Source organism: Lynx canadensis, chromosome A1, assembly GCF_007474595.2.
Source record: "Lynx canadensis isolate LIC74 chromosome A1, mLynCan4.pri.v2, whole genome shotgun sequence".
NCBI classification, from domain to species: domain Eukaryota; kingdom Metazoa; phylum Chordata; class Mammalia; order Carnivora; family Felidae; genus Lynx; species Lynx canadensis.
The window spans coordinates 2,095,821-2,120,993 of NC_044303.2; the positions used below are offsets into that span (position 1 = coordinate 2,095,821).

General features: G+C 41.4%; 2 protein-coding genes across 2 annotated transcripts; one reads left to right on the plus strand and one right to left on the minus strand.

Annotated features, from left to right (window-relative positions):
- Positions 1–1,179: 1,179 nt before the first annotated feature.
- SKA3 (spindle and kinetochore associated complex subunit 3) lies at positions 1,180–21,639 on the minus strand. The gene is made up of 9 exons (XM_030307690.2): positions 21,427–21,639; positions 18,039–18,100; positions 17,748–17,913; positions 13,449–13,860; positions 10,979–11,064; positions 5,276–5,361; positions 3,482–3,685; positions 1,613–1,743; positions 1,180–1,309 (listed from the first exon to the last, which is right to left on the minus strand). Exons 1-8 carry the CDS (start codon positions 21,527–21,529, stop codon positions 1,615–1,617), a joined length of 1,248 nt encoding a protein of 415 aa, XP_030163550.1. The 5' UTR covers positions 21,530–21,639; the 3' UTR covers positions 1,180–1,309; positions 1,613–1,614.
- A 43-nt stretch (positions 21,640–21,682) lies between these two features.
- Positions 21,683–22,755, plus strand: MRPL57 (mitochondrial ribosomal protein L57). Its single transcript, XM_030307721.1, has 2 exons — positions 21,683–21,766; positions 21,975–22,755. The coding sequence occupies exon 2, from the start codon at positions 21,980–21,982 to the stop codon at positions 22,286–22,288; it is 309 nt and encodes a 102-aa protein (XP_030163581.1). The 5' UTR covers positions 21,683–21,766; positions 21,975–21,979; the 3' UTR covers positions 22,289–22,755.
- The last annotated feature ends 2,418 nt before the right edge of the window (positions 22,756–25,173 follow it).

The window sequence follows — 25,173 nt, forward strand, 5'->3', positions numbered from 1 at the left end:
AGAGCTTGACAGCAATTCGGGAGTCATATATAAAATTGACCAGAGCTTTCCCTTGAAAAATAAAACTGAAAAACTTGCAGATAATTATGTTACACTACATTTAACAAAAATTAAGTTATAACCACATAGTAACTCCTAGAACAAAGAATCATCAAGTGTTGTTTTAGGGATGATCTTCTAACAGGATGAAAAGAGCACAGTGGGACGGGTCTTCACATTGGACTTCCGAGGCACAGGCATAAAAGAGGGTCGGGTAATCTTTCCTGCGTCAAATTTCCCAAACCTAAGCCTTTGAAGGTTAGTAGGTTTGGGACACTGAAGCACCTTGTCAAGATACTTGCAAACTGCTGCTTCTCAATTTTAACTGGTGTCCACAGAGGACAGGCCCTTCTTTTCCCTCTGGTTGTAATCTGGAGTTCACCAGCATTACTTGCACGAACTTAGAACTACTTCCTGGGCTTGGACAGGGAGGCCTGAAGCTATCAGAGGGCTCAAGAGACAAGGGTCCCTGCCTCCTGGGGTCCCAGGTGACAGTCCACAGAAGGGCACCTGGCCCAGGAAGAGTCCTCAAAACCTTCCACATAGAGGCTCGGGGTGTGCTGGGTGGCCAAGCTGGAGAGAGAGGGAACGCTGAGAGGGTCAGCAGCCACGTGGTGGATGAAGTGGACTGGAGAGGACAGAACTGACGCGCACGAAGAAGCTGTGAGTAAAAACAAAAGGCACGCGTCCTGATGGGTGAGCCCCTGGCTCTGGTGGTCCGCCCGAGGCCGTCTGCGGTATAGTCACCCAGGCCTGCGGCCTCCTCCCTCTTCCTAAATTAACTTAAGCTGTCATCTGTAGACAACAGTCTTAAGAGAGCGCTGCTGAACTAAAAGGTGTGAAAGGCTCAGGGACAGTCGTGAGAGGAGACAGGACAAGGACAGAGCCAGAATCAAGGGAGGAGCCCAGCTCTGGCTGACGGCACCACCACCCCGCCACGAGAAGATCAGGATGGCCTTGTCGGAAGTCACAAACATTTAAGAACTTTGAACTTTTTACCCTGCGTCCTAGTATCTCTCAACCATTTTGTTAGATCGGGCAGGTGAATGTGAAGTCAGTGCAGTCGTAACGACAACTTTAACGACGGAATAGCTGAGTAAGATCGAGGTTAAATGGAGTCAAATCTTAACAAAAAGCACATCTGTGTCCGTGTTCATCTTTACTCTGGGCTGGTTTGGAAAAAGGGGGAAGATGTGGGGCTACGCGACAAGTCCATCCCGCTCCGCTTCCACCGCCTTCTGTTCTGTGTCTACAAAACTTGCAAAGTTTTCTGCAAAAAGATACAAAGTTTAAGAAAAATCCATGAGCTATAACAGACATCAACACCACAAATGACAGAACACTGCGACTATATATTTTTGCACTTAGAAAATCGTGTGCCCGGTGACATCATCCTACTTGCTAGTGTGGGGATCTGAACTGCAGGGACAGCAAGCTCAGTATCCCGAGAGCCAGAGTTGGGCTGTTAACCTGTTAAGCTGGCAAATGTCAAAACATTTTACTACCATCTGAATGCTCATTTGTAAGTGTCTTCCTCCAATAACACAGGTGATTTCTCTGGAATGGCGCCTACCTTCACCAGTTTTCTTTGTTGCCAGCACCTCGGACGCTCGGTGCTCCGTATTTGGCGAGGAACGCTTTGCCGGGTGGCACGGCTCTCACTGCCACTGGAGTAGCTAGGTTCGAGTTGTATTTTGATAAAATCTGAAACAAAACAAATTCCTTTTCATCAAGTCCCAAGAACTACACAATAAACTTGGAAGGTGTTACAAAATACTGAAGAAAAGCCAAGAAAAGGGGCTCAGCTCAGTCGGTTAAGTGTCCGACTCTTGGTTTTGGCTCAGGTCATGACCTCACGGTTTGTGAGTTCGAGCCGCGCGTCGGGCTCTGTGCTGACAGTGTGGAGTCTGCTCAGGATTCTCTCTCTCCCTCTCTTTCTGCCCCTCCCCCACTTTTTCTCAAAAAATAAACTTACCCCCCAAAAAAATCTTTAAAAAAAAAAGCCAAGAAAAATGTAAAAATATGGGTTATTTGAAACAGTTATTTTTCAGCAGCACAGACATTCAACAGCAAAGAAAGGATGGAGTTTGAAATTGAACTTTGATGTAGAGGCTTGACTTCTGAAGCCTTCTAAAATGTACTCTAAGATTAGTGGAAGTAAAATAAGCAGCAACATATCCCCGAGAGCAAATTAAGCCTTTACAACACTGTCAGGGAAAATATATCTAGGAAAGAGGCAAAATATGTGCTCAGAAGATGATCAGCTATTAAAGATTATGAAAAGGAGACTCTGAAATATCAGCTATGATTTTTTTTCACAAAGAGGTGATACATGAAATACAAGGATCCCCCCCTTTCACGTAGAAATAAAAAGGAGGATCGACCACAGCAAAGCAGAAACTCTAGATAAACTCCTATAAAGATAGAAGACGCTCACCCGATTTTCTAATGTCCAGGAAAACAGAGAAGACCGAAAATAAAGGGTAGCAAATACTTTCTTGATATCACAGGATGAGTCCGCTCTCTTGGCATTTAGGTATTACTCCAAGTAGCCACGGCTCTCCACAAGCTAGGTAGTTTGCGAGAATGGTTCTGAACGACTCCACTTGCCTAAGCGACAGCTGCCACTCTAACTTCTATTAGGGTGGGGTTGACTGGTGGTGATGGGGTAGAGTTGGTAGTCCTTACAGATCAGTAGTAGACTAGAGGTAAGTGGTGTACAAAACAATCAGACATTCTTGGGGCGCCTGGGTGGCTCAGTCGGTGAAGCGTCCGACTCTCGATTTCGGTTCAGGTCATGATCTCACAGTTCGTAGGACAGAGCCCTGAGTCGAGCTCTGTGCTGACGGCGCGGAGCCTGCTTGGGATTCTTTCCTTCCCTCGCTCTCTGCCCCTCCCCCGCTCACGCCTGTGCACTTGTGTGCTCTCTTATAAATACATAAACATTAAAAAAAAAGAATCAGATATTCTAACATGTAAGTCAGTGTTTCTCAAACTGATGTCCAAGATGTCTCAGGTTCAAGAAACACTGATATGTTATCCATGATACCCTACCCTGGAGAATGGGGGGGTACGTGGCATTTCCGATTTTGCCAGCCATACCTCCAATGGAAAAAATGGTCAACGTGGCAATGGCAGTTGAACAATTATTATAAAATATTATAAGAGGACATTTCAGAACATGAAGTTGAAGGTAAAGAGAAAATGCACCATGAGGAAATAAAAGTATGATGAAATCCTGAGCTCATGCTCAGTCTGAAGAGCCTTACCCAGGTACTCTCAGAAGGGACTGAGAGCCCAGAATTCGGATTTTCTCAGTACACAAACCAGCACATTAGCCCGATGAGAAATAAGATGGTTTTTATACAGTTTCAGGTCGTTAATATAAATGTCTAATTTTGAAAAGAATGTATCAGAAAAAGAAACAGCCTGGGAAAATAACCTGAAGAATATCTTCTGGAATGGTAGTGACTTCTGGAGGTGTAGGTGTTCTCAGCAGATTCTCGTAAGAAGAAATTACGGGAGAAGAGGGATCCGCAAAACTCTCAAAACACTTCTCCGAATTTAAAACTAACGATGTACAGTCTTTCATTTCCAAATCGTTTGATGAACTATTTGTTTCCGATAATGGATAATTTGTGGATCCCTATTGAACAGAAGTAAATCATTAAATTATGATGGCATAAAATACAGTAAATAAAAATTAGTCAGTTTTAGTTCTGTTGCACAAAAATGACCCGCTCTTCCTCGACCGATTACTAAAGAAAATGGAGGAAACAAAGAAATGGCACATGGAGAACAAAATACTCTCTTCTTACTAATAAAGGCTGAGCTACAGCTTATTATGAAAACTAAACGGGCCTGACTGAACAAGGTTAGAGGGACTCACCCACCCAGTTTCAGGCAACACTAAGCTGTCCCAGGTAAGAGTAACACCATGGATGAGCAAAAGTGTGACCACACGCCCTCACTCTTGACACAAAGAAAGCCCGTGTGAGGTAAACTTAGCATGCAATTCGTGCTAACCTGAACAACCCAGTAAATCACCTCCTCTCTCTAGGGTCAGAGTTAATAGAGTCACATCAGCAGGGGGCCTTCCACAAGAACAGGAACACAAGGAGTGAATTCACTGTAAGTGGCAAGTACTAGCAGGAGATAACCTGATAGGGACTTCAACTGATACTAGTATTTTGTCCGTCTAGCTATTCCGTCCAATAGAGTAGGAACAAGCCACACGGGTCTATTTAGATTTAATTTGAAATTCATCAAGTTTTTAAAAGTAAAAATTAGCTCCTCAGATGTACTAGCCACATTTTACGGATAGCCCAGCCTACTGTGTTGGTTGTCTTAAGTGTTCATAGTGACTTCAAAAAAGGGAGGAGGTATGATTATATTAATTTGTTCATCGAGTAATATTTGGAAAAAGCATAAAAATCACCCATGAATCTGTGACCTGGAGACAATCACATTTTGGTGTGTTTTTATCCATTCTTTTATTCTTTTTACTTGAAATAAAATATATATTGTGTGTGTGTGTATACATGCACATGCATGTCATTTTCCATCATTAAGTATTTTTAAAACATTCTTTTTATGTTCTTATCTGTGCTTTAACACATATGTTAGGGGTGCCTGGGTGGCTCAGTGGGTTCAGCATCCAACTCTTCTTTCGGCTCAGGTCATGATCTCATGGTTCGTGAGTTTGAGTCCCGTATCCGGCTTTGCACTGTCAGTGCGGAGCCTGCTTTGGATTCTCTCTTTCCCCCGGCCCTCTCCCACTCTCTCTCTCTCAAAATAAATAAATAAATATTTTAAAAAATAATAAAAACATACTCTAGTTACAGAACACCATACACAGCCTAGTGTAGTTTGCTTCTATGCTACCACTTGACATCTAATTTTTCCCATGCTTTGCTCTTATAAATAATGCTGTTCCCTCCTCTATAAACTCCTTGTTATAATTCTTTGTGCCAATGTACCTTAGAGTAAATTCTGAGACACGGTTAAAGGGCATGAAAATGTTAAAGCTTTTGCTATATGCTACCAAATTCCCCTAAATTCCCCTCTAGAAATATGTAAATGTACTCTTAAAGGCTGCAGTAGTCTAAGTGGTTTTTTTTCCTTTTTAACTGAAGTATAGTTGACAGACAATATTAAAACAGACTGCGTCTAGAAATAGTAGCGTATATAGGTCATCAGGAAAAAAATCAGAGCTTTCAAGGTTATGGAAACGTACCAAAGCTATACTGTTCTTTGTAGAAGGAATTTTCAAACCAGGAGTGCAGAACGTGGGTGCCAAGGGGGAATCTGTATAGTCGCCATCTAAGAGACACAAACAATGGCATGAAAATATACATTTGAAAATAAAGTTGAGGGGCACCTGGGTGGCTCAGTCGGTTGGGCGGCTGACTTCGGTTCAGGTCATGATCTCACAACTTGTGAGTTCGAGCCCCACGTCAGGGCTCTCTCAACTATTTAAAAAAAATTTTTTTTAATGTTTATTTATTTTTGAGAGACAGAGTGCGAGCAGGGGAGGGGCAGAGAGAGAGGGAGACACAGAATCCGAAGCAGGCTCCAGGCTCTGAGCTGTCAGCACAGAGCCTGACATGGGGCTCAAACCCACGAACCTAAAGATTATGACTTGAGCCGAAGTCAGATGCTTAACCGACTGGGCCACCCAGGCATCCCAAGATTTCAACTTTTACGTTATAGTCAATATAATTTGTGTACTTTATGTTTAAGAACTCAAGAAATTAGCTATAGTGTGTGCTTGACTAGATAGGAAGAAACAAAACTTCATACTCGCTTATCATCGGCACTAATAAAAGTTCAGCAAGGCTGCAAGGTATAAGGGCAATATACAAAAACAAAAATCAGTAGTTCTAGCAAAAGAGCAACAAGCAATTAAAAATATAATTTGAGGGGCGCCTGGGTGGCGCAGTCGGTTAGGCGTCCGACTTCAGCCAGGTCACGATCTCGCCGTCCGTGAGTTCGAGCCCCGCGTCGGGCTCTGGGCTGATGGCTCAGAGCCTGGAGCCTGTTTCCGATTCTGTGTCTCCCTCTCTCTCTGCCCCTCCCCCATTCATGCTCTGTCTCTCTCTGTCCCAAAAATAAATAAACGTTGAAAAAAAAAATTAAAAAAAAAAATATAATTTGATAGAAGATCTTTTTCTTAATATGAAATTTATTGTCAAATTGGTTTCCATACAACACCCAGTGCTCATCCCAACAGGTGCCCTCCTCAATGCCCGTCACCCACTTTCCCCTCCCTCCCACCCACCCACCCATCAACCCTCAGTTTATGAGAGAAGACATTTTTTACAACAGCAACAAAGAAGACAAGACGCCTACAGGTAACTCTATCAAAATCTGTATGAACTTTCTGGAGAAGATCAAATTTCTAAAGAAGAAAAGAGGGAAGGAAGAGGACAAGGAGCTCACCTACCTTCTAAGACACTAGGATTTACTCTAAAGCCATAACTGATTATCAGAACAAGAAAGAGATTTCAGAAACAGAACCATGTGTATACAGACATTTAATGACTAACATATAGTATGATGAAAGCAGTCTTAAAAAAAATCAAAGAGAAAAAGTAAACATGTTAGAAAAATGATCAGACTAGGAAAATTTTATTATGTCTAAAAATCAAGTGCTGGGAAAGATGGAGAAATAGGAACAGAAACACTGCTGGTGGGAATCAGAACAGCCGCTCTTGGGTGGCAATTAAGCATTTTCCAGAATACGGAAGATATGCATCACCTTTGATCTAGAAATGCCACTCCTAGATGTAACACATGTACACAAGGAACAAAGTCATCAGAGCACTGCCTGTAGGAGTAAAGAAGTAAAAAAACAACTACCCCTTAATAAGCAAATGAATAAATGAAATTTGGCTTATTCATGTAACGCTTAAAAATTAAGATGAACTGGATTTACATGGAGTGAACAAAAAAAAAAAAAAACAAGTGACAAAATAAAAATTGGATGTTGTAACTTAAATAAAATTTTCAAACAACACAACTATACTTTAGAATAATCATCACTTTAGGGGAGGAAGGGAAGGAGAATAACGGAGTAGGGATTTAGCTTTATGTGTAACGGTAAAAGATCTGAAGCAAATGTAGTACGATGCTAACATCTACTTAATCTGAAATCTGCATGGAGACAGTCAAACACGTGGGACTCTAAGACAGCCTCTGAAGAGGCAGTGGAACGGAGACAGTGCATCAAGCTGAGCGCCTGGAAGAGCAGTGAGGTCTGCGAAGCAGGAACTGGAAAACGCTTGCCCAGTGGCACTGACTCCAGGGGAACAGGATGAAAGCAAGTGAGGCTAAAAGTCTAGTCTTTGCAAGAAACGGAAAACCAGAGTAGCAGCTCCAAACGGTGTAGAGTCGTGGGTTCTGAGCTCACTCTACGTGTCCAGTGCAGGCGACCTGAGTCAAGCAGTTAACATAAAAATGTGTGCGATCGGTAAACCCGTGGGGCCTTGGCTGGGGCAAGCATGAAATGGTTCCACAGGACTCCGTGACAACCCATGACACTGAAAACAACTTCATCTGAGAGGAGTTAAAAACTAAGAGCCTGGCAATCCCTATCAAAATAACACCAGCAGTCTTCCCAGAGCTAGAACAAACGATCCTAAAATTTCTATGGAACCAGGAAAGACCCCGAGTAAGGAATCTACTCCTGAAATCACTGTTGCACTATATGCTAACTAACTTGGAGGTAGATGAAAAAAAAAAAAAAACAAAAAAACGAAAAGCCTGTAAGGAAACACACCTCCAAGAAAGAGAATCAGAGCAATAAACAAAAGTATTAACACCTTAAACAGTTTTCCAAATACATGTGTCTAAAATGTTCAGAGATAAAGGAAGGCACAAAATCATAAGGCAAGGGAACAGGATTATGGAAGGGAAAAAAAAGAACAGTCACATTTGAAGGGAAAAACATGTAAGACAGAAAATGTGGTCCCTGGAATAAAAATTCAATAGGTTAAAATAATAATTTAGACTCAGTATAAAAGAAAAATAGCAAAGTGGAAGAAAGTTCCAACTAAAGCACAAGGTAGCATAGAGAAAAGGAAAATATCAAAGGGAAGTTAACAGACCAAGGAGACTGAAGGAGAACATTCTAAAATCTGTTACAGAGATTCCAGTAGAAAAAAACTGAAGAATTAGGGAAGAGGTAATCTTATTAAAGAGATAATCTCAGAGTATTTTCCAAAATTGATGACATGAGTTCTTAGTTTGAAAATCATACCAAATTCTAAACGCAATAAATAAAAACAAATAAACATTTTAAAATTACAGAGAAATGTAGAATATCAAAGATAATGACAAAAATCTTATGACCGGGAAGAAAAGACCACAGATCTACACAGGAAAGCACACCAGGCCCACAGGACTCTGCTCATCAGGAATGCGCACCAGATCACAATGAAATAATTTCTGTATAAAATTTTGAAGAAAGTCAGCTATCCATTGTCTATTTCCAGCTAAACCACTGTTCCAAAATGAATGACAGAGAAAGAAAAAAGAGATCTTCAGACACAAAACCAGAGACCACTTCTCACAGATGAGAAGTATCTCAGAGAACTGCTGAAGAAAACTAGACCCAGAAGGAATGAGTGGGATGTAAGAAGCAACAGTAAATAAAGAAAATGGTAAACAAATGACGAATTTTCACTAGGTATAGACTCTAAGACTCATACTAAGGGTACTTTTGTGGCATAAGAATAGAGTCAGGGGGCGCCTGGGTGGCGCAGTCGGTTAAGCGTCCGACTTCAGCCAGGTCACGATCTCGCGGTCCGTGAGTTCGAGCCCCGCGTCAGGCTCTGGGCTGATGGCTCGGAGCCTGGAGCCTGTTTCGGATTCTGTGTCTCCCTCTCTCTCTGCCCTTCCCCCGTTCATGCTCTGTCTCTCTCTGTCCCCAAAAAAATAAGTAAACGTTAAAAAAAAAAAAAAAAAAAAAAAAAAAAAAAAAAAAAAAAGAATAGAGTCAAACTAAAATACGATACAATCTCTCTTAACAGGCCGTCACTGAACCAAAGTTCTAATGGATAAACCTAAGCTTGCCATTCCCTCCGTCAAATACACTGCCTGTTTTGTCGTCAGTAAGCTGTTCTTTAAAAAATCCCTCCGGGGGACACCTGGGTGGCTCAGTCGTTTGAGACTCTTGATTTCAGCTCAAGTCACGATCTCACGTCTTGTGAGTGAGCCCACAATGGGCTCTGCACAGAGCGCGCACAGCCTGCTTGGGACTCTCTCCCTCTCTCTGCCCCTTCCCCGCTCGTGCTCTTTCTCTAAAAATAAATAAACTTTAAAAAAGATGTTTAAAAAGAATCCATCCCACTTCAGAAGTAATACACAAATATTCTCCTATATCATTTCCTTTTTTTTTTTTTTTTTTTGCTTAAAGTTCATTTATTTATTTTGACAGAGGGAGAACATGTGAGATGGGGGGGAAAGAGAGAGAGGGAGACACAGAACCGGAAGCAGGCTCCGCTCTGTCAGCGCAGAGCCCCACGAGGGGCTTGAACCCATGAACCACAAGATCATGACCTGAACTGAAATCAAGAGTCAGATGCTTAACCGATTGAGCCACCCAGGTGCCCCCCGCTCATCATTTTCTAAAAAGTTTATGCTCCACTGGGAACTGGCTCTTGGTATGTACGAGATGGTCCACTCTCTCCCTCTTTGGTACAGACAGGCTCCTTCCTACAAGCTGAGCTCTAAGTTTACTACGAGTCATTTGTCTTTCTTCACACCTGTTGATGCCAGAAATACTTGTTAATTTAATAACATAATTTAATATTATATGTCAGTGAAATTAGTACAAAAAGAATTTTTCTGAAAAGATGTTCCTAAGTTTGGAAGACTTGATAAAGACAAGTTACTTTTGAAAATATGGCAATAGGGGCGCCTGGGTGGCTCAGTCGGTTGAGCGTGTGACTTCGGCTCAGGTCATGATCTCACGTCTCGTGGGTTCGAGCCCCGCGTCGGGCTCTGTGCTGACAGCTCGGAGCCTGGAGCCTGCTTCGGATTCTGTGTCTCCCTCTCTCTCTGCCCCTCTCCCGCTTGCACTCTCTCTCAAAAATAAATAAACATAAAAAAATTTTTTTAAAATGTGGCAATAAATTTGACAGAGATTAGACAATTATAATTAATCAAGAAATCACAAAACTCTAGAATGCTTTCTTTTATATTTTTGTGAAAACTGATGTTTTTGTAGTTGGTGGGACAAATATGAAAACACTGTATGAAATTTTTCTTTAAGTTCTTGTAGTATTTTAAAAAAACAATTTGAAATAGTAGCTACTGTATTCTAAGTGTAGTTTATGTAAGAAAAATAACGTAGAGTCTGATCAATGGGCTGAAGCTAAATTTTAAAAAAAGGTACTGTTGATTCTGTATCAGAAGTTTGGTGAATGAATACATATTTATGTTTTAAGTTAAAATGTTAGAAACAAACAGGCTGGCAAATATTTTTTTTAATGTTTATTTATTTTTGAGAGGGAGAGAGACAGAGACAGCAAGCACACATGAGCAAGGGAGGGGCAGAGAGAGAGAGGGAGACACAGAATCCAAAGCGGGCTCCAGGCTCTGAGCTGTCAGCACAGAGCCCATCATGGGGCTTGAACTCATGAACTGTGAAATCATCACCTGAGCTGAAGTCAGACGCTCATCCGACAGAGCCACCCAGGCGCTCCAGATAAATATTGGCTATAATCAGGAAAACTATGAAAAGCATATCGGAAAATTCTCTTTCTCTAGTATGAAATCATGCCGCACCCAATGGGATAGAACTTTACATAACTCAATAGCATGAACTGACAAGACGCTGAAGGACTATGGGGGTGTCTAAGATGATAGAACAATTTTTGTACAAAGATAATCTAGAAAAAGGATAGCTGAGAAGTAATGTGATTCTTATACTCACCATTTTTTTTCAACTGCTGGATTATGAGGCCAGGAGTAGCAAAGAAATGATTACTGGTCACCGGTTCTGATTCTATGGCCTCCTCACTGGCGTGATTCATAGGGAAATTATAAGGTGAAAAAAAAAAAAAAAAAAAAAAAAAAAAAAAAAGTTAATATTGAACCTCAGGGAAAAAATTCAGTCTTGCTATATATGGTCCAGTGTAGACAAACATTCAGTTCCATTCTGTGTAACACAAGTCCCATTGAACTGTGTTTGTTTTTTTTTTTTTTAATTAATGTACACACATGGCTCAAAAAAGGTTATGAACCATTTGGTATTGACAGCCTTGACTGCGAAGCAGGCTAAGAACCCCTGACTTAAGGGAAAGCCGTAAGTTTAACTCATCACTTCAAATACAGGAGCTACATAGTTCATGGTTTCAAAACCATAAAGTGGAATTCTGCAACCAGTTTACAGATATAAATTAAGAACCTGTCATTTTTTTAGACTAAAAAAGACTGATCCCTGTCATCTAAGGATGTTCGAGCCATTTACTCAGATGTCTGGAATATAAAGAGGAGTATCATCAAATAACTATAAGATGGTTCAACTAACCAATTGTCCTGGCATAATTTACTGAATAATTTTTACTTCTGTAATACACATATTTATATATATCTGTATTATAATATAATAATTTTACTATTCGGTCATATTCCCTCATTACTATTATTTTTTATTACTATTTCAGCTATTTTTTTTTAAGACTTTATGTTTTTAAGTAATCTTTACACCCAACATAGGGCTCGAACTCATGACCTCAAGATCAAGGGTTGCATGCTCTTCTGACTGATCCAGCCAGGCACCCCCTTTTTAGCTACTTTTACTTATTATTCTTCCAAGTAAATTTTAGAGTCATTTTATCATTTACTTTAAAAAAATCCTATCGAGGCTTTGTTGTAAATGCACAACATCTATAAATTAATTTGTCACGATTAAGCATCTTAACAACATTCAGCCAGTCTATCAGGATGAAGAAAAAACATTATATTCCCCACTTTTTCCTTTCCTTAACCCAGAAATACTTATGGTTTTTATCATGTAGATCTTTTTACCCACGACTGGCATCAGTATTTCACTTTTCTGTCGCAAATTTGAATGGATTTTTTTCTACTCCATTTAGGAACCAGTTATTAATAAAATATAGGAAAACATTATTTTAAATGGTTAACTTACCACTATATAAAATATATCTTCTATGAGCCTCTTTCTTGAAGTTTGAGATGTGAATTTTTTGAGTTGCCCATGTACAAAACATGGCCTAGAAATACTTGTTACTGGCCAGAGTTATCAAGAATGATGTTAAATAATGGTGACAGATAGCTTCACTATGATTAGATACTTGTAATTTATCATGTTAATGAAGTACTCTATTTGGAGTTTGACCAAACGTTTTAAAGGAACGGGTATCAAATTTTACCAAATCCTTAAGGCACCCAGGTGGCTCAGTCAGTTAGGCGTCTGACTCTTGATCTCGGTTCATGATCTCACAATGAGTGAGATTGAGCCCTCTGACAGCACAGAGCCTGTTTGGGATTCTCTCTCTCCTTCTCTCTTTGCCCTTCCCCCATCTGCACTCTCTCTCTCTCAAAATAAATAAACTTAAAAAAAAAATTTTATCAAGTTCCTTATTGGCATCTATTAAGATTATCCTTTTTTCCCTTATTAAATCCAATCATTAAAATGTATGTTATGGGCTTCAAGTATTAAACTATCTTTGCATTCCTGAGATAAGCTTAACTTGTAAGTTATCTACTATACTTGTAATATTCTGTGAATTCAATCTGTGAGTGGTTTAATTGGGACTTTACATTATTATTCATCAAGTGGACTGGTTATAGTTTTCTCTTGCATGCTCTGTCAATGTGTGTATCAAGGGTATGTCACCCTCATAAACTAACCTCAGTGTTTTCTGTCTTAGATGTTTTAGAAAAAGAACTTTTTAAAGTAGGTTTCATGTCTGCCATGGAGCCCAGTGTGGGGCCTTAGTATGGGGCCAGAACTCACGACGCTGAGATCAAGACCTGGACTGAGATCAAGAGTTGCACCCTTAACCAAGTGAGCCACCTAGGTGCCCCCAAAAAGAGCTTTTTTTTAGGCTGTGCTCCAATAGAACTTTATGTACAAAAAATAGGGAGCAGGCTGGATTTGGCCTGTGGCAGTAGTCTGCAGACCCCTTATAGCGACAGTTCTTTTTAAAGATGATTATTTTCAGGGGACCTGGGTGGCTCAGTTAGTTGAGCATCTGACTATTGACTTTGGCTCAGGTCATGATCTCACGGTTCATGAGTTCAAGCCCTGCAGTGGGCTCTGTGCTGACAATGTGGAGCTTGCCTGGGATTCTATCTTTCCTGCTGTCTCTGCCCCTCCTCCGCTCCTGCTCTGTCTCAAAATAAATAAATAAACTTTTTTTTTTAAAGCGGCTTACCTTTTACTCTCCTTCATATTTTTAAGTCCCATCGTGTAATCTTCATTCAAACACGCAGTACAGTCAGAGATACCGAAGTGTTCTAATTTAGGAGTTACACACTCAAAATCATCCATCTTTAGGGCACATTTTGGAGTTTTTAGTACTTTAACTACGGACTGCTTGGAAGATGGAGTTAAAATTCTGGGCTCTTCTTCATGGTCGTTTACTGCCTGTGGAGGGTTTGGTGGAACTTGGGATATCATGTACCGCTCGAGCCCAAAATCTGAAAGTTGGGGACTCCGTGGAGACTTCTCAGAACTAGCAGTGCTTGGAATAGCAGGATTGGACAGACTGTCCTTCACATCAGGCATTTGGACATTTTCATGCTTAGTGGACTCTGAGTCAGAGTCAGTGATTTCTTGTTCATCCGCTGTGAGGAAAAACCAAGGAGGTCATATTCTGGTCAAACATCAAACCACAAAATCCCAAGTACTAAAGCCACATAAAATAGCTCCATCTGAAATGTCCCCAGTCAGCAAAAGTCCTGATTCCCTCCTTAGTCTCTAAAGGTTTATTTCAACTGTCCCTGTAGGAAATTTCTGACATGTACCTTTTGTCTACCCAGATCCCATTTTGTCTACACATTAAAGAAGGAAAGTAAACTAAAGTATTAAAAGATGAAAAATCAATGCAAATGAAAGTCCAATATCCTTACTCCCCCAGCTAATGTGATTTGCCAATCTTTCTTAACGAATTCTGGAACTATTTTATCATTTGATGACATTAAGTACAGGGTGGAATTAACTATGATCTAGCTTTAACACAAAGTATAACATTAGTTTAGATTATTCATTTACAGATGCCTAAGTTCAAAAGGAGAGATTGTCACACCATGATAAGTTTTTATCCTTAGTCTGGAACGCCTGTATCAAAAGTCTGGCTGAGGAAAGTAATAGGAGAGCATCAGAAAGATATGTAGTTTCTCAACCCTGAAAAGGTCATATCTGGCTCCAGACCCCATATGGTTAATCACCACACTGTACATTTCAAACTAAATAATTTACTAACAACTATGCTTTTCCCCCACAATCCTTTGCCATTTCCTGCATACATTAATGGTTAGTGAATTTGGTGTGGGACCCAAGTTGCAGTTAAAAGGTCCAGGATAGGGGCGCCTGGGTGGCGCAGTCGGTTGAGCGTCCGACTTCAGCCAGGTCACGATCTCGCGGTCCGGGAGTTCGAGCCCCGCGTCGGGCTCTGGGCGGATGGCTCGGAGCCTGGAGCCTGTTTCCGATTCTGTGTCTCCCTCTCTCTCTGCCCCTCCCCCCTCATGCTCGCTCTCGCTCTCTCTCTCTCTCTCTCACTCTTAAAAATAAACATTAGGGGCGCCTGGGTGGCGCAGTCGGTTAAGCGTCCGACTTCAGCCAGGTCACGATCTCGCGGTCCGGGAGTTCGAGCCCCGCGTCGGGCTCTGGGCGGATGGCTCGGAGCCTGGAGCCTGTTTCCGATTCTGTGTCTCCCTCTCTCTCTGCCCCTCCCCCGTTCATGCTCTGTCTCTCTCTGTCCCCAAAATAAAATAAAACGTTGAAAAAAAAAAAAAAAAAAAAAAAAAAAAAAAAAAAAAAAAGGTCCAGGATAGCACCTATGATGCCAAGGAACTGGAGAAGGAAAACCACTAGCTTTTAGTGTGAGAGACAACAGAAAGTCAAACAGGATAATCAGAAAGAAGATATGTGGATTTGGCCAGGATCTGGGCAGAGATAACTTAACAAATGACAGGGTTTCAGTGAGATAGCAAGGTATGGAGAATGGGATGGGTATTAGGAAAGCGTGGGACAAATGTAAAATGTGTAGCATGAAGTGGAGAAGAAAAATGAACCAGTAATTAGGGTAACAAGAAAGGAAGAGAAAATGGAGGGGGTGAGCTGAAGGAAGAGAAATTAAAATGTGTTTAGCATCCCCCATGGGACAGGCATTTGAATGTTTCACTCCAATTAATTTTCATATTAACTATTTCAAGCACAAAATATCTTAGGATATGTTTTTGTTTTTATAAAGGCACCAAACAACATTTTGGAAAACAGTCAGCTGATACAATGTAAAGAGCCAAAACTTAACCTCACATCCTCTCATTCCAAACGCTACCATTTGTTTAAGAATAAGGAGGGAGGGAGTTACTACAAAGATCTGTTTTAGCCAACCTTGAATAGATATCATTTGGTTGCTAAATTAGAAATATGAATTGCAACAACTGTACTTGTTGAAGGAGATGGGAAAACGTTTCTCCAAAATACCTTGTTTGTTGTATTCTTTTTTTTTTTTTTTTAAATTTTTTTTTTTTTTTCAACGTTTATTTGTTTTGGGGACAGAGAGAGACAGAGCATGAACGGGGGAGGGGCAGAGAGAGAGGGAGACACAGAATCGGAAACAGGCTCCAGGCTCCGAGCCATCAGCCCAGAGCCCGACGCGGGGCTCGAACTCACGGACCGCGAGATCGTGACCTGGCTGAAGTCGGACGCCTAACCGACTGCGCCACCCAGGCGCCCCTGTTGTATTCTTTTTAAGAAGAAAGTACTTGTACTTTTGTTAGGAATCGGAATGTATTTTTGTTAAGTCTGATAATGATCTTTTTTGTTTCTCTTCATCTTTTAAAGGAAAGTCTATAGTTAGAGTTAGATGGGGTCTATCAAACATTGGCATAGATCCCTGTCAGAATCTTTTGGGTCCAAAGGAACAGAAAACGGATGAATTTAGGCTGTACATTTAGTTAGCCAGCGAAGAGATCAAACAGATTGGAGGAAGTGAAGAGGTGCACGCTTTCTCTTTGAAGGTAGGGTTTTCTTTGTTCTGACTGGCAACAGGAAACAAACTACGATAGGACACTTTTCGCATGCATGATAAACCAGGACGTGTTAAATATGGAGTATGTACCATACCAAAAAAAAAAAAAAAAAGGTTATAGACTCTGGTTTCATGGCTTTTGGCCCTTGGAAGAGCTGCTGATTCACAGCGTTCTGTTTCGGCATCGTGCTTTCTGCTTTCTGTTAATTCTGAGAAATGTTAGAAGAGCTACCAAAAACTTATCCTTGTATTTATCACAAGGCTGTCACTGATAAGATTAATAAAATCATCGCGATATCACTGCCTCACAGGGAGTTACTATCGTCCCCATTTTGCAAGTGAGAAAAAAGCAATTCAGAGAAATTATCCAAGGTCACACACCTGTAGCAACTGGTGGAGCCAGGATTTGAATCCATAGCTTGTTCACACTAAAGTCAGCTGAATTCTTTCCACTGCACCACGCAGACTGTTTAATATACCCTCCACACAGATCCCCAATATGTATTTGCTGAATGTAATTAATGGTTGATTTATGTACAAAGGCCATTCTCATAACGGAAACAAAGGCACTGAAGTATGCTGAAATTAGTCCCTCACAGGTATGGGCCCCACGATAGTTAACACCAGCTGATTAACATGCCAGGTACTATTCTAGACAAACTTTATCTCATTCAATCCTGCTACAACCTCAAAGGTAAGTAGTATTAAACATCTCCACTCTATAGATGAGATTCTGAGGTACGAGGTTAAGTAAGTGGCCAAAGAGAATACAGCTAGTAAATGGTGGGATTAGAGATTTGCATTCAGATGGTCTGGCTCTACTTCTAAAACACCATGTTATCCTACCCTTCGTTAGAACTGTAAAACTTAAAAAAGGACTTTATCAGTTTATATTGCCCCCAATTTCTTGTTCTACGGAAGAAAAAATTGAGAACAAGAAAAATGAAATAGCACGCCTTACCTTCAGTCTCTCGGCTATTTTTGGCAGAGCTGGCTAGAAACCAACCATCCTAAAATCATGTGGATCTATCTTGTAGTCTTCTTTAACGTTTATTTATTATTGAGAGACAGAGAGACACAGAGCATGAGCAGGGGAGGGACAGAGAGAGAGAGGGAGACACAGAATCCGAAGCAGGCTCCAGGCTCCGAGCTGTCGGCACAGAGCCCGACGCGGGGCTCGAACCCACCGACCGTGGGATCATGACCTGAGCCGAAGTGGGTCGCTTAACCGACTGAGCCACCCAGGCGCCCCTCTTGTACTCTTCTTTAATCTAGCATTTTGGAAAGGAGAGGAAGGACTGTCTTTGTTTTGCCACCACCAGTCAGCACCGCATCCAGCACAGAGACTGATGAATAAATGACCACACATGACAAGTCACATAATGGCGGAGCCAGAACCAGAGTAACCGTACTGAATCACGCTGCCTTCCTTCTCTAATACTAAAGCAAACGCCATAAAATGCAAATCATTCACACCTGAGCTTTTCTTGGCACGTGGATTATATCCATACTTCTGGAAAAACTCCGTTATTTTCATGATATCCATTGAATTTTTTTTCATTAGTACTTTTGTTGCCTTTATGAAACCAATGCTTTCTTGACTTTCCAAACTTGCTTTATCAAGAAGAAGAATGACATCATCCTTTTATGAGGAAAAAAAGTACATTATAATTTTTCTATCAAAAGACTTAGTCTTAAGACTAAAAGACTAAGTCTATTTAAAAATTACCACACAAAGATGATAAATTAATATTGCAGGACCCATACCTTTAGAGTCTGGACTTCAGAAAGAAGGTCATATAAAATTCTCACTGGATAATCTTCAATGTCTTCAATATGAATAGAGAAAGGAAAAAATGCAATAAGGAAAAGGAGGAAAAAGAACAGAAAATATAATTTAGTATCGTTTCTTAGAATTATAAAATCCTTGTAGATATTTATCATTTGTTTCGTATCAATTACAAAGTATTACAGCCTTTGTTTTAAAAGTTATTATCACATCCATACAAAAAACTACAAAAATCGTAAGTATATAGCTTGATGAACTTTCCAAGTGAACATACCTAAATAATTAGCACTCAGATCAAGAAGGAAAGAAGGGAGGGAGGGAGGGGAGAAGGAGGAAATGTAATTCCACCTAGCAATTTTTTTTATAATGAGCACTTTTTGGTTCCTGTTTTTAAAATCTTTGCCAATGACAACACTTACGTTTTCTTCTAAAAGCTTTATTGTTCTGCCTTTTGCATTCAGAGCTACAATCCTCCTGGAATTGATTTTCTTTTTTATATGGCATGAGGTAAGGATCAAGATCCATTCTTATTTTCCATTTCCATTCTTATTTCCAGGTCCAACTGACCTGGCGCCATTTATCGAAAGGACATCCTTCATCCACTGTACTGTCACCTTTCTTACTAATCAGTTGCAATATATAGACTATACATCATGTAAAAGCAGTTTTTTAAAGAATTATATTTCTCTTTCTAAAACATGCCTCCTTTGAAGATCTCCTTTCACCTGTTAAAGCTGACCAATTTTTATTTGGGAAATGCAAGTCAACGTGACAGTGATACTTCATACCTACTAGAAGGGCTATATTCAAAAGACAGGTAATAATAAATGATGAGGATGTGGAGAAAGCGCAACCTTCATTCGTTGCTGGCAGAAATGTACAATGGTGCATCCACTTTAGAAAACAATGTGGCAGCTCTTCAAAAAGTTAAACATAGGTTTACCATCTGGCCCAGCAATTCTAAGTGTATACCAAAGAGACCTGAAAGCATAATGTTCACCGGAAATGTTTACATATATTCATAATATCTAAAAAGTGGAAACAACCCAAATGTTCATCAACTGATGAATAAACACAACGTGGTGTATCCATACATTGGAATATTATTCAGAAATATAACGGAATGAATCATTGATACATGCTGACATGGATGAACCTTGCAACATCAGGCTAAAATAAGTCAGTCACAAAAGCCTACTTTTGTATGATTCCTTTTATATGAAATACCCAGAATATACAAATATATACAGGCAGAAAGCAGATTAGCAGTTGCATAAGGCTAGGGTAGTTGGGGATGGGATCATGGGGAGTGGATATTAACAGTCACAGGGTTTCTTTTGAGGATGATGAAAATCTAAACTTACTGTAATGGTTGCATAACTCTGTGAATACACTAAAACCATTGGACTGTATCCTTTAAGTGCTGAATTTTATATTATGTGAATTATATCTCAATAAAGAAGTTTAAAAAGTCAATCAATTTAATGATTCATAAAAGCTGAAATTTTTTGGTGATCATTTTCTCTATCACATTTCCGTATATATATATATTTTTAATTTTTAAATGTTTTTATTAATTTTTGAGAGAGACAAAGAGCACGAGCAGGGGAGGGGCAGAGAGAGAGAGGGAGACCCAGAATCTGAAGCAGGCTCCAGGCTCTGAGCTGTCAACACAGAGCCGGACCAGGGGCTCGAACCCACAAACTGTGACATCATGACCTGAGCTGAAGTTGGACGCTTAAATGACTGAGCCACCCAGGTGCCCCAATACCATATTTTCTGTAATACATATTGGCCACAAATAGAAAAATCATCCCAACTTTTTCTTATAAAACCAGAAGAAAGAGCAAAATTTGCGTACACAGTTAATATGCTGGTAAGAAGGTAAATTAGCACAAGAACCCAAAGTGGCACCTAGCTGGCTCAGTCTGTACAGCATGAGACTCTTGATCTCTGGGTCATGAATTCAAGCCCCACATTAGCTGTAGAGCTTACATTAAATAATGTAACAAAAAATAATAAAATATTAATAGTGGTGTCTTTGGATGGCTGAGTTACAGAAAATATTTATTTTCCTCTTTCTACTTTTCATTTCTCAAATTTTTTGTCATGTACGTATATTGTTCTTACAGTCAAAATAAACATTTTTAAATGGCTGGAACACTATTCATAATATAACAAAAGTAAAAGGAGTCTGTGTCTACAGAGCACGATGTTTTAAGGCAAATTACATTTATGACATTTATAAAATAATCTCAAAACCTGAGCTACTCTTGCAATATTTTTAAATTTTTATGTTTTATTTTATTTTTTCTTTTTTTGAGAGAGAGAGAGAGAGAGAGAGAGAGAGAGCGAGGGCGAGAGCGAGCATGAGCCGGGAAGAGCAGAGAGAGAGAGACACACACAGAATCCGAAAGAGGGTCCAGGCTCTGAGCTGTCAGCACAGAGCCCGACGCAGGGCCGGAACCCACGAACCGGGCGATCATGACCTGAACTGAAGTCGGACGCTCAACCCACGGGGCCACCCAGGCGCCCCGCAACAATTTTTTTTAAATGTCTAATACAAAGGTTAGTGGTGAAGAGTTCTGCTATATTAATTTTATTTTTAAGCAGTATTGATGGGTGCCTGGCTGGCTCAATCACAAGGTCATGTGACTCTCAATCCCCAGGTCTTGAGTTTGAACCCTGTGCTGGGTGTCGGGATTTCCAAAAAAGAAAAAAAAAAAAAAAAAAAAAAAAAAAAAAAAAAAAAAAGGTACTCACTAGTATTGACGGGTTGCTGGGGAAAATACAGGCATTTACTGCAACTGTGGGCCATTTGGGTGAGACAAAGTCAGTTTACAAGCAAAGAACCGTGCTAAATAACTGCATTTTGTTTAATTACACAGTATTTTTATTAATATCCATTATGTGACTTGAAGTATATCATGTATAAATTAGTGTGCGCATTATGAGCTCAGTCTGCCAACTTAATTTACACTTTTATTCTATGCTGTTTCTCCTCCTAACACAGTGACAGTGCTATTTCAATATTTGCGGAGAGCAAATGTGGTTGGACACAGAACTGAAAACAGCCACAACAACATACTTGAGGGGGCAGAAGAATAAATAATAAAAAGGTGACACCTGCAGCCCCTCGGGGCCCTGCTGACGACAAACGTCGAGCGTTTTGATGGGTGTGCCACCGCCCTTCCATATCTCTTTCGAGGCACCCCTCGCCACTGTAGCTAAGATAACACACTCTCGGCCGAGTGTGTGCGTTCGTACTTGTGAAGGCCCTTCCGACCGCCGTACTCGGGGCGGGCTGCGGGCGCCCGGGCGGGTCGCAGGAGCCGCGAAGGCCCCGACGCCCGACGCCTCACTCACCGCTCTCCTCTCCGTCCAGCGCTCGCTGCAGCCGGGCCGTCTCGCTGTCGAGGGTGATGGCCAGAGACCGTAGCTTCGCGTGGAAGCTTCGGATCAGATCCATGGATAAGGACTGCTCGGCAGGACGCAGGACGCGAGCGGACCCCACCGCTCCGGACCGGCCCGCCACCAGTTTGAATCTCTTGGCGCCGGAAGTGTCCCGCCTCCGCGGGGGGTCGCACGAGCCCTCTCTCGCGAGAGCTGAAGTCTCGCGCGAAGCGGCAAGGAGGTTCCGGGAGGCGGACGCGCTTCCGGGGTCGCGTCCGCTGGCGCGCGGGGGAGATTGTGAACGACGCGGCCGGTGAGTTGTTGACCGTATTTCGTTGCTTCGGGAGTCCCTTTCTTTCCCTAGGGAGTCTAGTTGGGCTCCCTGCTTCTTTGGGGGCACGCTGTGCGTCCTCGGGGGGTGGCGGAGCGGCAGGAGAGCCGGGGTCGCGCGCGTGCGCTGCTGTCACCTGCGGCCGAGGGCGTAGCCAGTTCCGGGTGCGACTTTCCGCGTATCTCCGCAGGTACCATGTTCGTGACCGCCCTCCTCCTCCGCAATCGCATTCCTGGCAGCCAGTGGATCGGGAAGCACCGGCGGCCGCGCGCCGTGTCTTTCCACGCGAAGCAGAACATGATCCGTCGCCTGGAGATAGAGGCGGAGAACCATTACTGGCTGAGCATGCCCTACCTCACCGCGGAGCAGGAGTACGGCCACGCCGCGGGGCGCCGGGCGGCGGCCTTCGAGGCCATCAAGGCGGCCAGCGTGTCCAAGTTCCCCCCCCACAGATTTGTGGTAGACCAGCTCGACCATCTCAATGTCACCAAGAAGTGGTCCTAACCCAGCGCCACCGCCTTTCAGCTGGACGGATCGCGGGGCTGCCATCTCTGTGACCCGATTCTGGAACTGAAAAGCTAACCTCGAGAGAGAAAATGAACCTTTGGACCGGAGTCTTAATGGACAGCAAAGAGGAACGTAGTGGTCTGCATGTAGAATATCTGGGGCTCCAAATTCTTTAATACTTGAGAGTCTGATCTCTGTCGCATTGTTTCCTTTTTCTTTATCCTCATAGGAAGATACAGGAGATTTCCTGGGTCACAGAGGATATGAAATGTATTTTGGATGGAAGCTTCAAAAAACAAAACAAAACTATGAGCTATGGTTTGGAATCTGTGCCTCAGTATGACGATAGTTGATGGGGGCTTTATAAAATGTAAATTAGTTTGCTTACCTTCTGTGGAAACATCGCCTAAACATAAATGAAAAAGTGAAATAAATGAAAATCTGAGAAAGTTCAGTTGAACATACTCCTAAAAACAGCGTTTTCTTCTGGGATGCTGCTGAAAGTAGACATTTAAAATTTTTTTTTTTAATGTTTATTTATTTTTGAGAGACTGAGTGTGAGCAGGGAAGGGGCAGAGAGAAGGGGAGACAGAATCCGAAGCAGGTGCCAGGTTCTGAGCTGTCGGCATAGAGCCCGACAGGGGGCTTGAACTCACGAGATCATGACCTGAGTCAAAGTCAGTCGCTTAACTGGTGGAGCCACTCAAGGCACCCCTGAAAGTAGACGTTTAGATAAAGTAAAAGGTATTCATCACAACTGCTACGTGTGTTGTATTTTAACAACCTGTTTCTGGGATATAATTGACATTACAGGCCACCAGTTGAAGATGTTTGTCTTTTCGAATTCCCTTTTTCAGTGTATAATACTGTATTCTACTGTATAATACCCTTTACATGTATTATCAAATCGTATGATATACGATATTACGAATCGTATGCTATAAAGGGCTTGACTGTTGTATACCCTGTATATTTTACATGTGACAAAAACTCGTCCAAAATCCGTTCCCAGTAATGAATGTGACTTGGGTTTCAATTTCTGTATAATCTAGATATCTCAACTGCTGTCTTTATATTTGACATTTTCAAAATATGGAAGAAAAAGAATTCAGTCCCATTACCCAGAGATGAAATAATCATCTTTTATATATATTTTTCTTGTAGTCTTTATATGCTTTTTGAACATATACTGAATCTATAGGGGTAAATAGAATCTTGAGTTAAAAACAAACATTTAAAGGTTATGATGCATATTGCCAATGGCTTTCCAGAAAAATTGTAAAACAGCAAGACCAATGTCTGAGTGTGAATCTCATTTGCCAGCGTTGACTGTTTTCTTCATTAATGAATGATTCATGGTTCACCTTTAATTATCTGCCGTTGGGATGTGTAGGCTGTGGTGCAGACATTATTATTACTTTTTTGATTCGTTGCACCTAAAAAATGCCTGCCACGTGATAGTTGAATATTTAACCAAGCTGAACTCTGTTATTGATAGGTCATATTCTGTGGTGTATACTTATTGAATGCTTTTTATAGCTCACAAAAATGTCTCTGGTTCCTATGAGCAAGTTAATATCTGTGACCATTTCTTTTCATTCCTGGAAATGGTGACAGCCGATGCTGTTTAGGAGAAAGGTGAAGGAAGGGGGCTCAGGGGACCTTAGAACTGTAACTATTTCACATAAAATCGTTAACTAAGCGCCTGGGCAGTTAAGTGTCTGGCTCTTGATTTCAGCTCAGGTCGTGATCTAACGGTTCCTGAGATTGAGCCCCACATCAGGCTTTGTGCTGAACAGCACAGAGCCTGCTTGGGATTCTCTCTCTCTCCCTCTCTCTTTCTGCCCCTTTCCCTCTCGCAGACACTCTGTCTCTCAAAAGAAAAAAAAAATGTACCTACTTCTGTTGCTTCGATCTCTGTGTAACTCAGAAACTTTGGAGTTTGAAAAAGGAATGGTTAAGGTGAATCTCAGAGAAGGAAAAAGATGCTAGAATCTTGGGTCTGAAGAAATAGAAGGCAGTTCATGAGGAGAGATTTTTATGTATAATCATTGCAGTTGTAAAACAGTCTCGTGAAGTAGTCGTCTCCACTGTACAGGTTAGAAACTGAAGCTCAAATGTCAGCAACACTGTCACGTTCACCTCGCTAACAAACGGTCAAACTAGAATTCAGGACTAGGTTTATCTAAAGATCATATGCATTTTAATATAGTACATTAACCGCTGTAAATACAAGGTCACAGCTGTGTTTTAATCACTTCTCGGCCAAAGCAATGCTGTTGAAACATTTGATTTTTTTCCCCGCGAGTCTACAACGGTTAAAACCATAGCCATCCTAGAGTTCATCTTTTCTTAACAACAGAGCTTATTGCCCTCAGCTGATTATAGTTACATGCCTAATTGAGTAGATCTGTGCCAGCCTGTGCCTTCTGAACAGTCGCTGGCTTGGATCTGTAATAGAGCTCCTAGGGCTCTGTGTCATCCGGTTGTTCACCTTGCGAATATTAACCTCAAGGAGCTCACTGTCTCACCGGATGAAACGCACCGCATAAGTAATACGGCGTGATGACTGACTTCATGGACACAAGGTGTAATGAGTCCAGCGAAAGGGCCATTTATCAACCTTCCCTGAACAGTCAGGAAAAACTTGAGACGATCTTCGAACGGATTCTTAATTTGCCTGGCAAGCGTGTGGCAGGAAGTAGAGGCAAAAGTAACAGTCTAATGATTAGTCATAGAATTGCCAGTGGTTGCAATGTAGGCTACTTGTGAGTGGGGGAGGAGAAGTGACCGACAGGCTAAGGATGTAAGCAGGACCAGAATATGAAAGTTCCTGTATGACACTTTAAGAAGTTTGGCTTTTATCCTGTAAGTAATGGGGA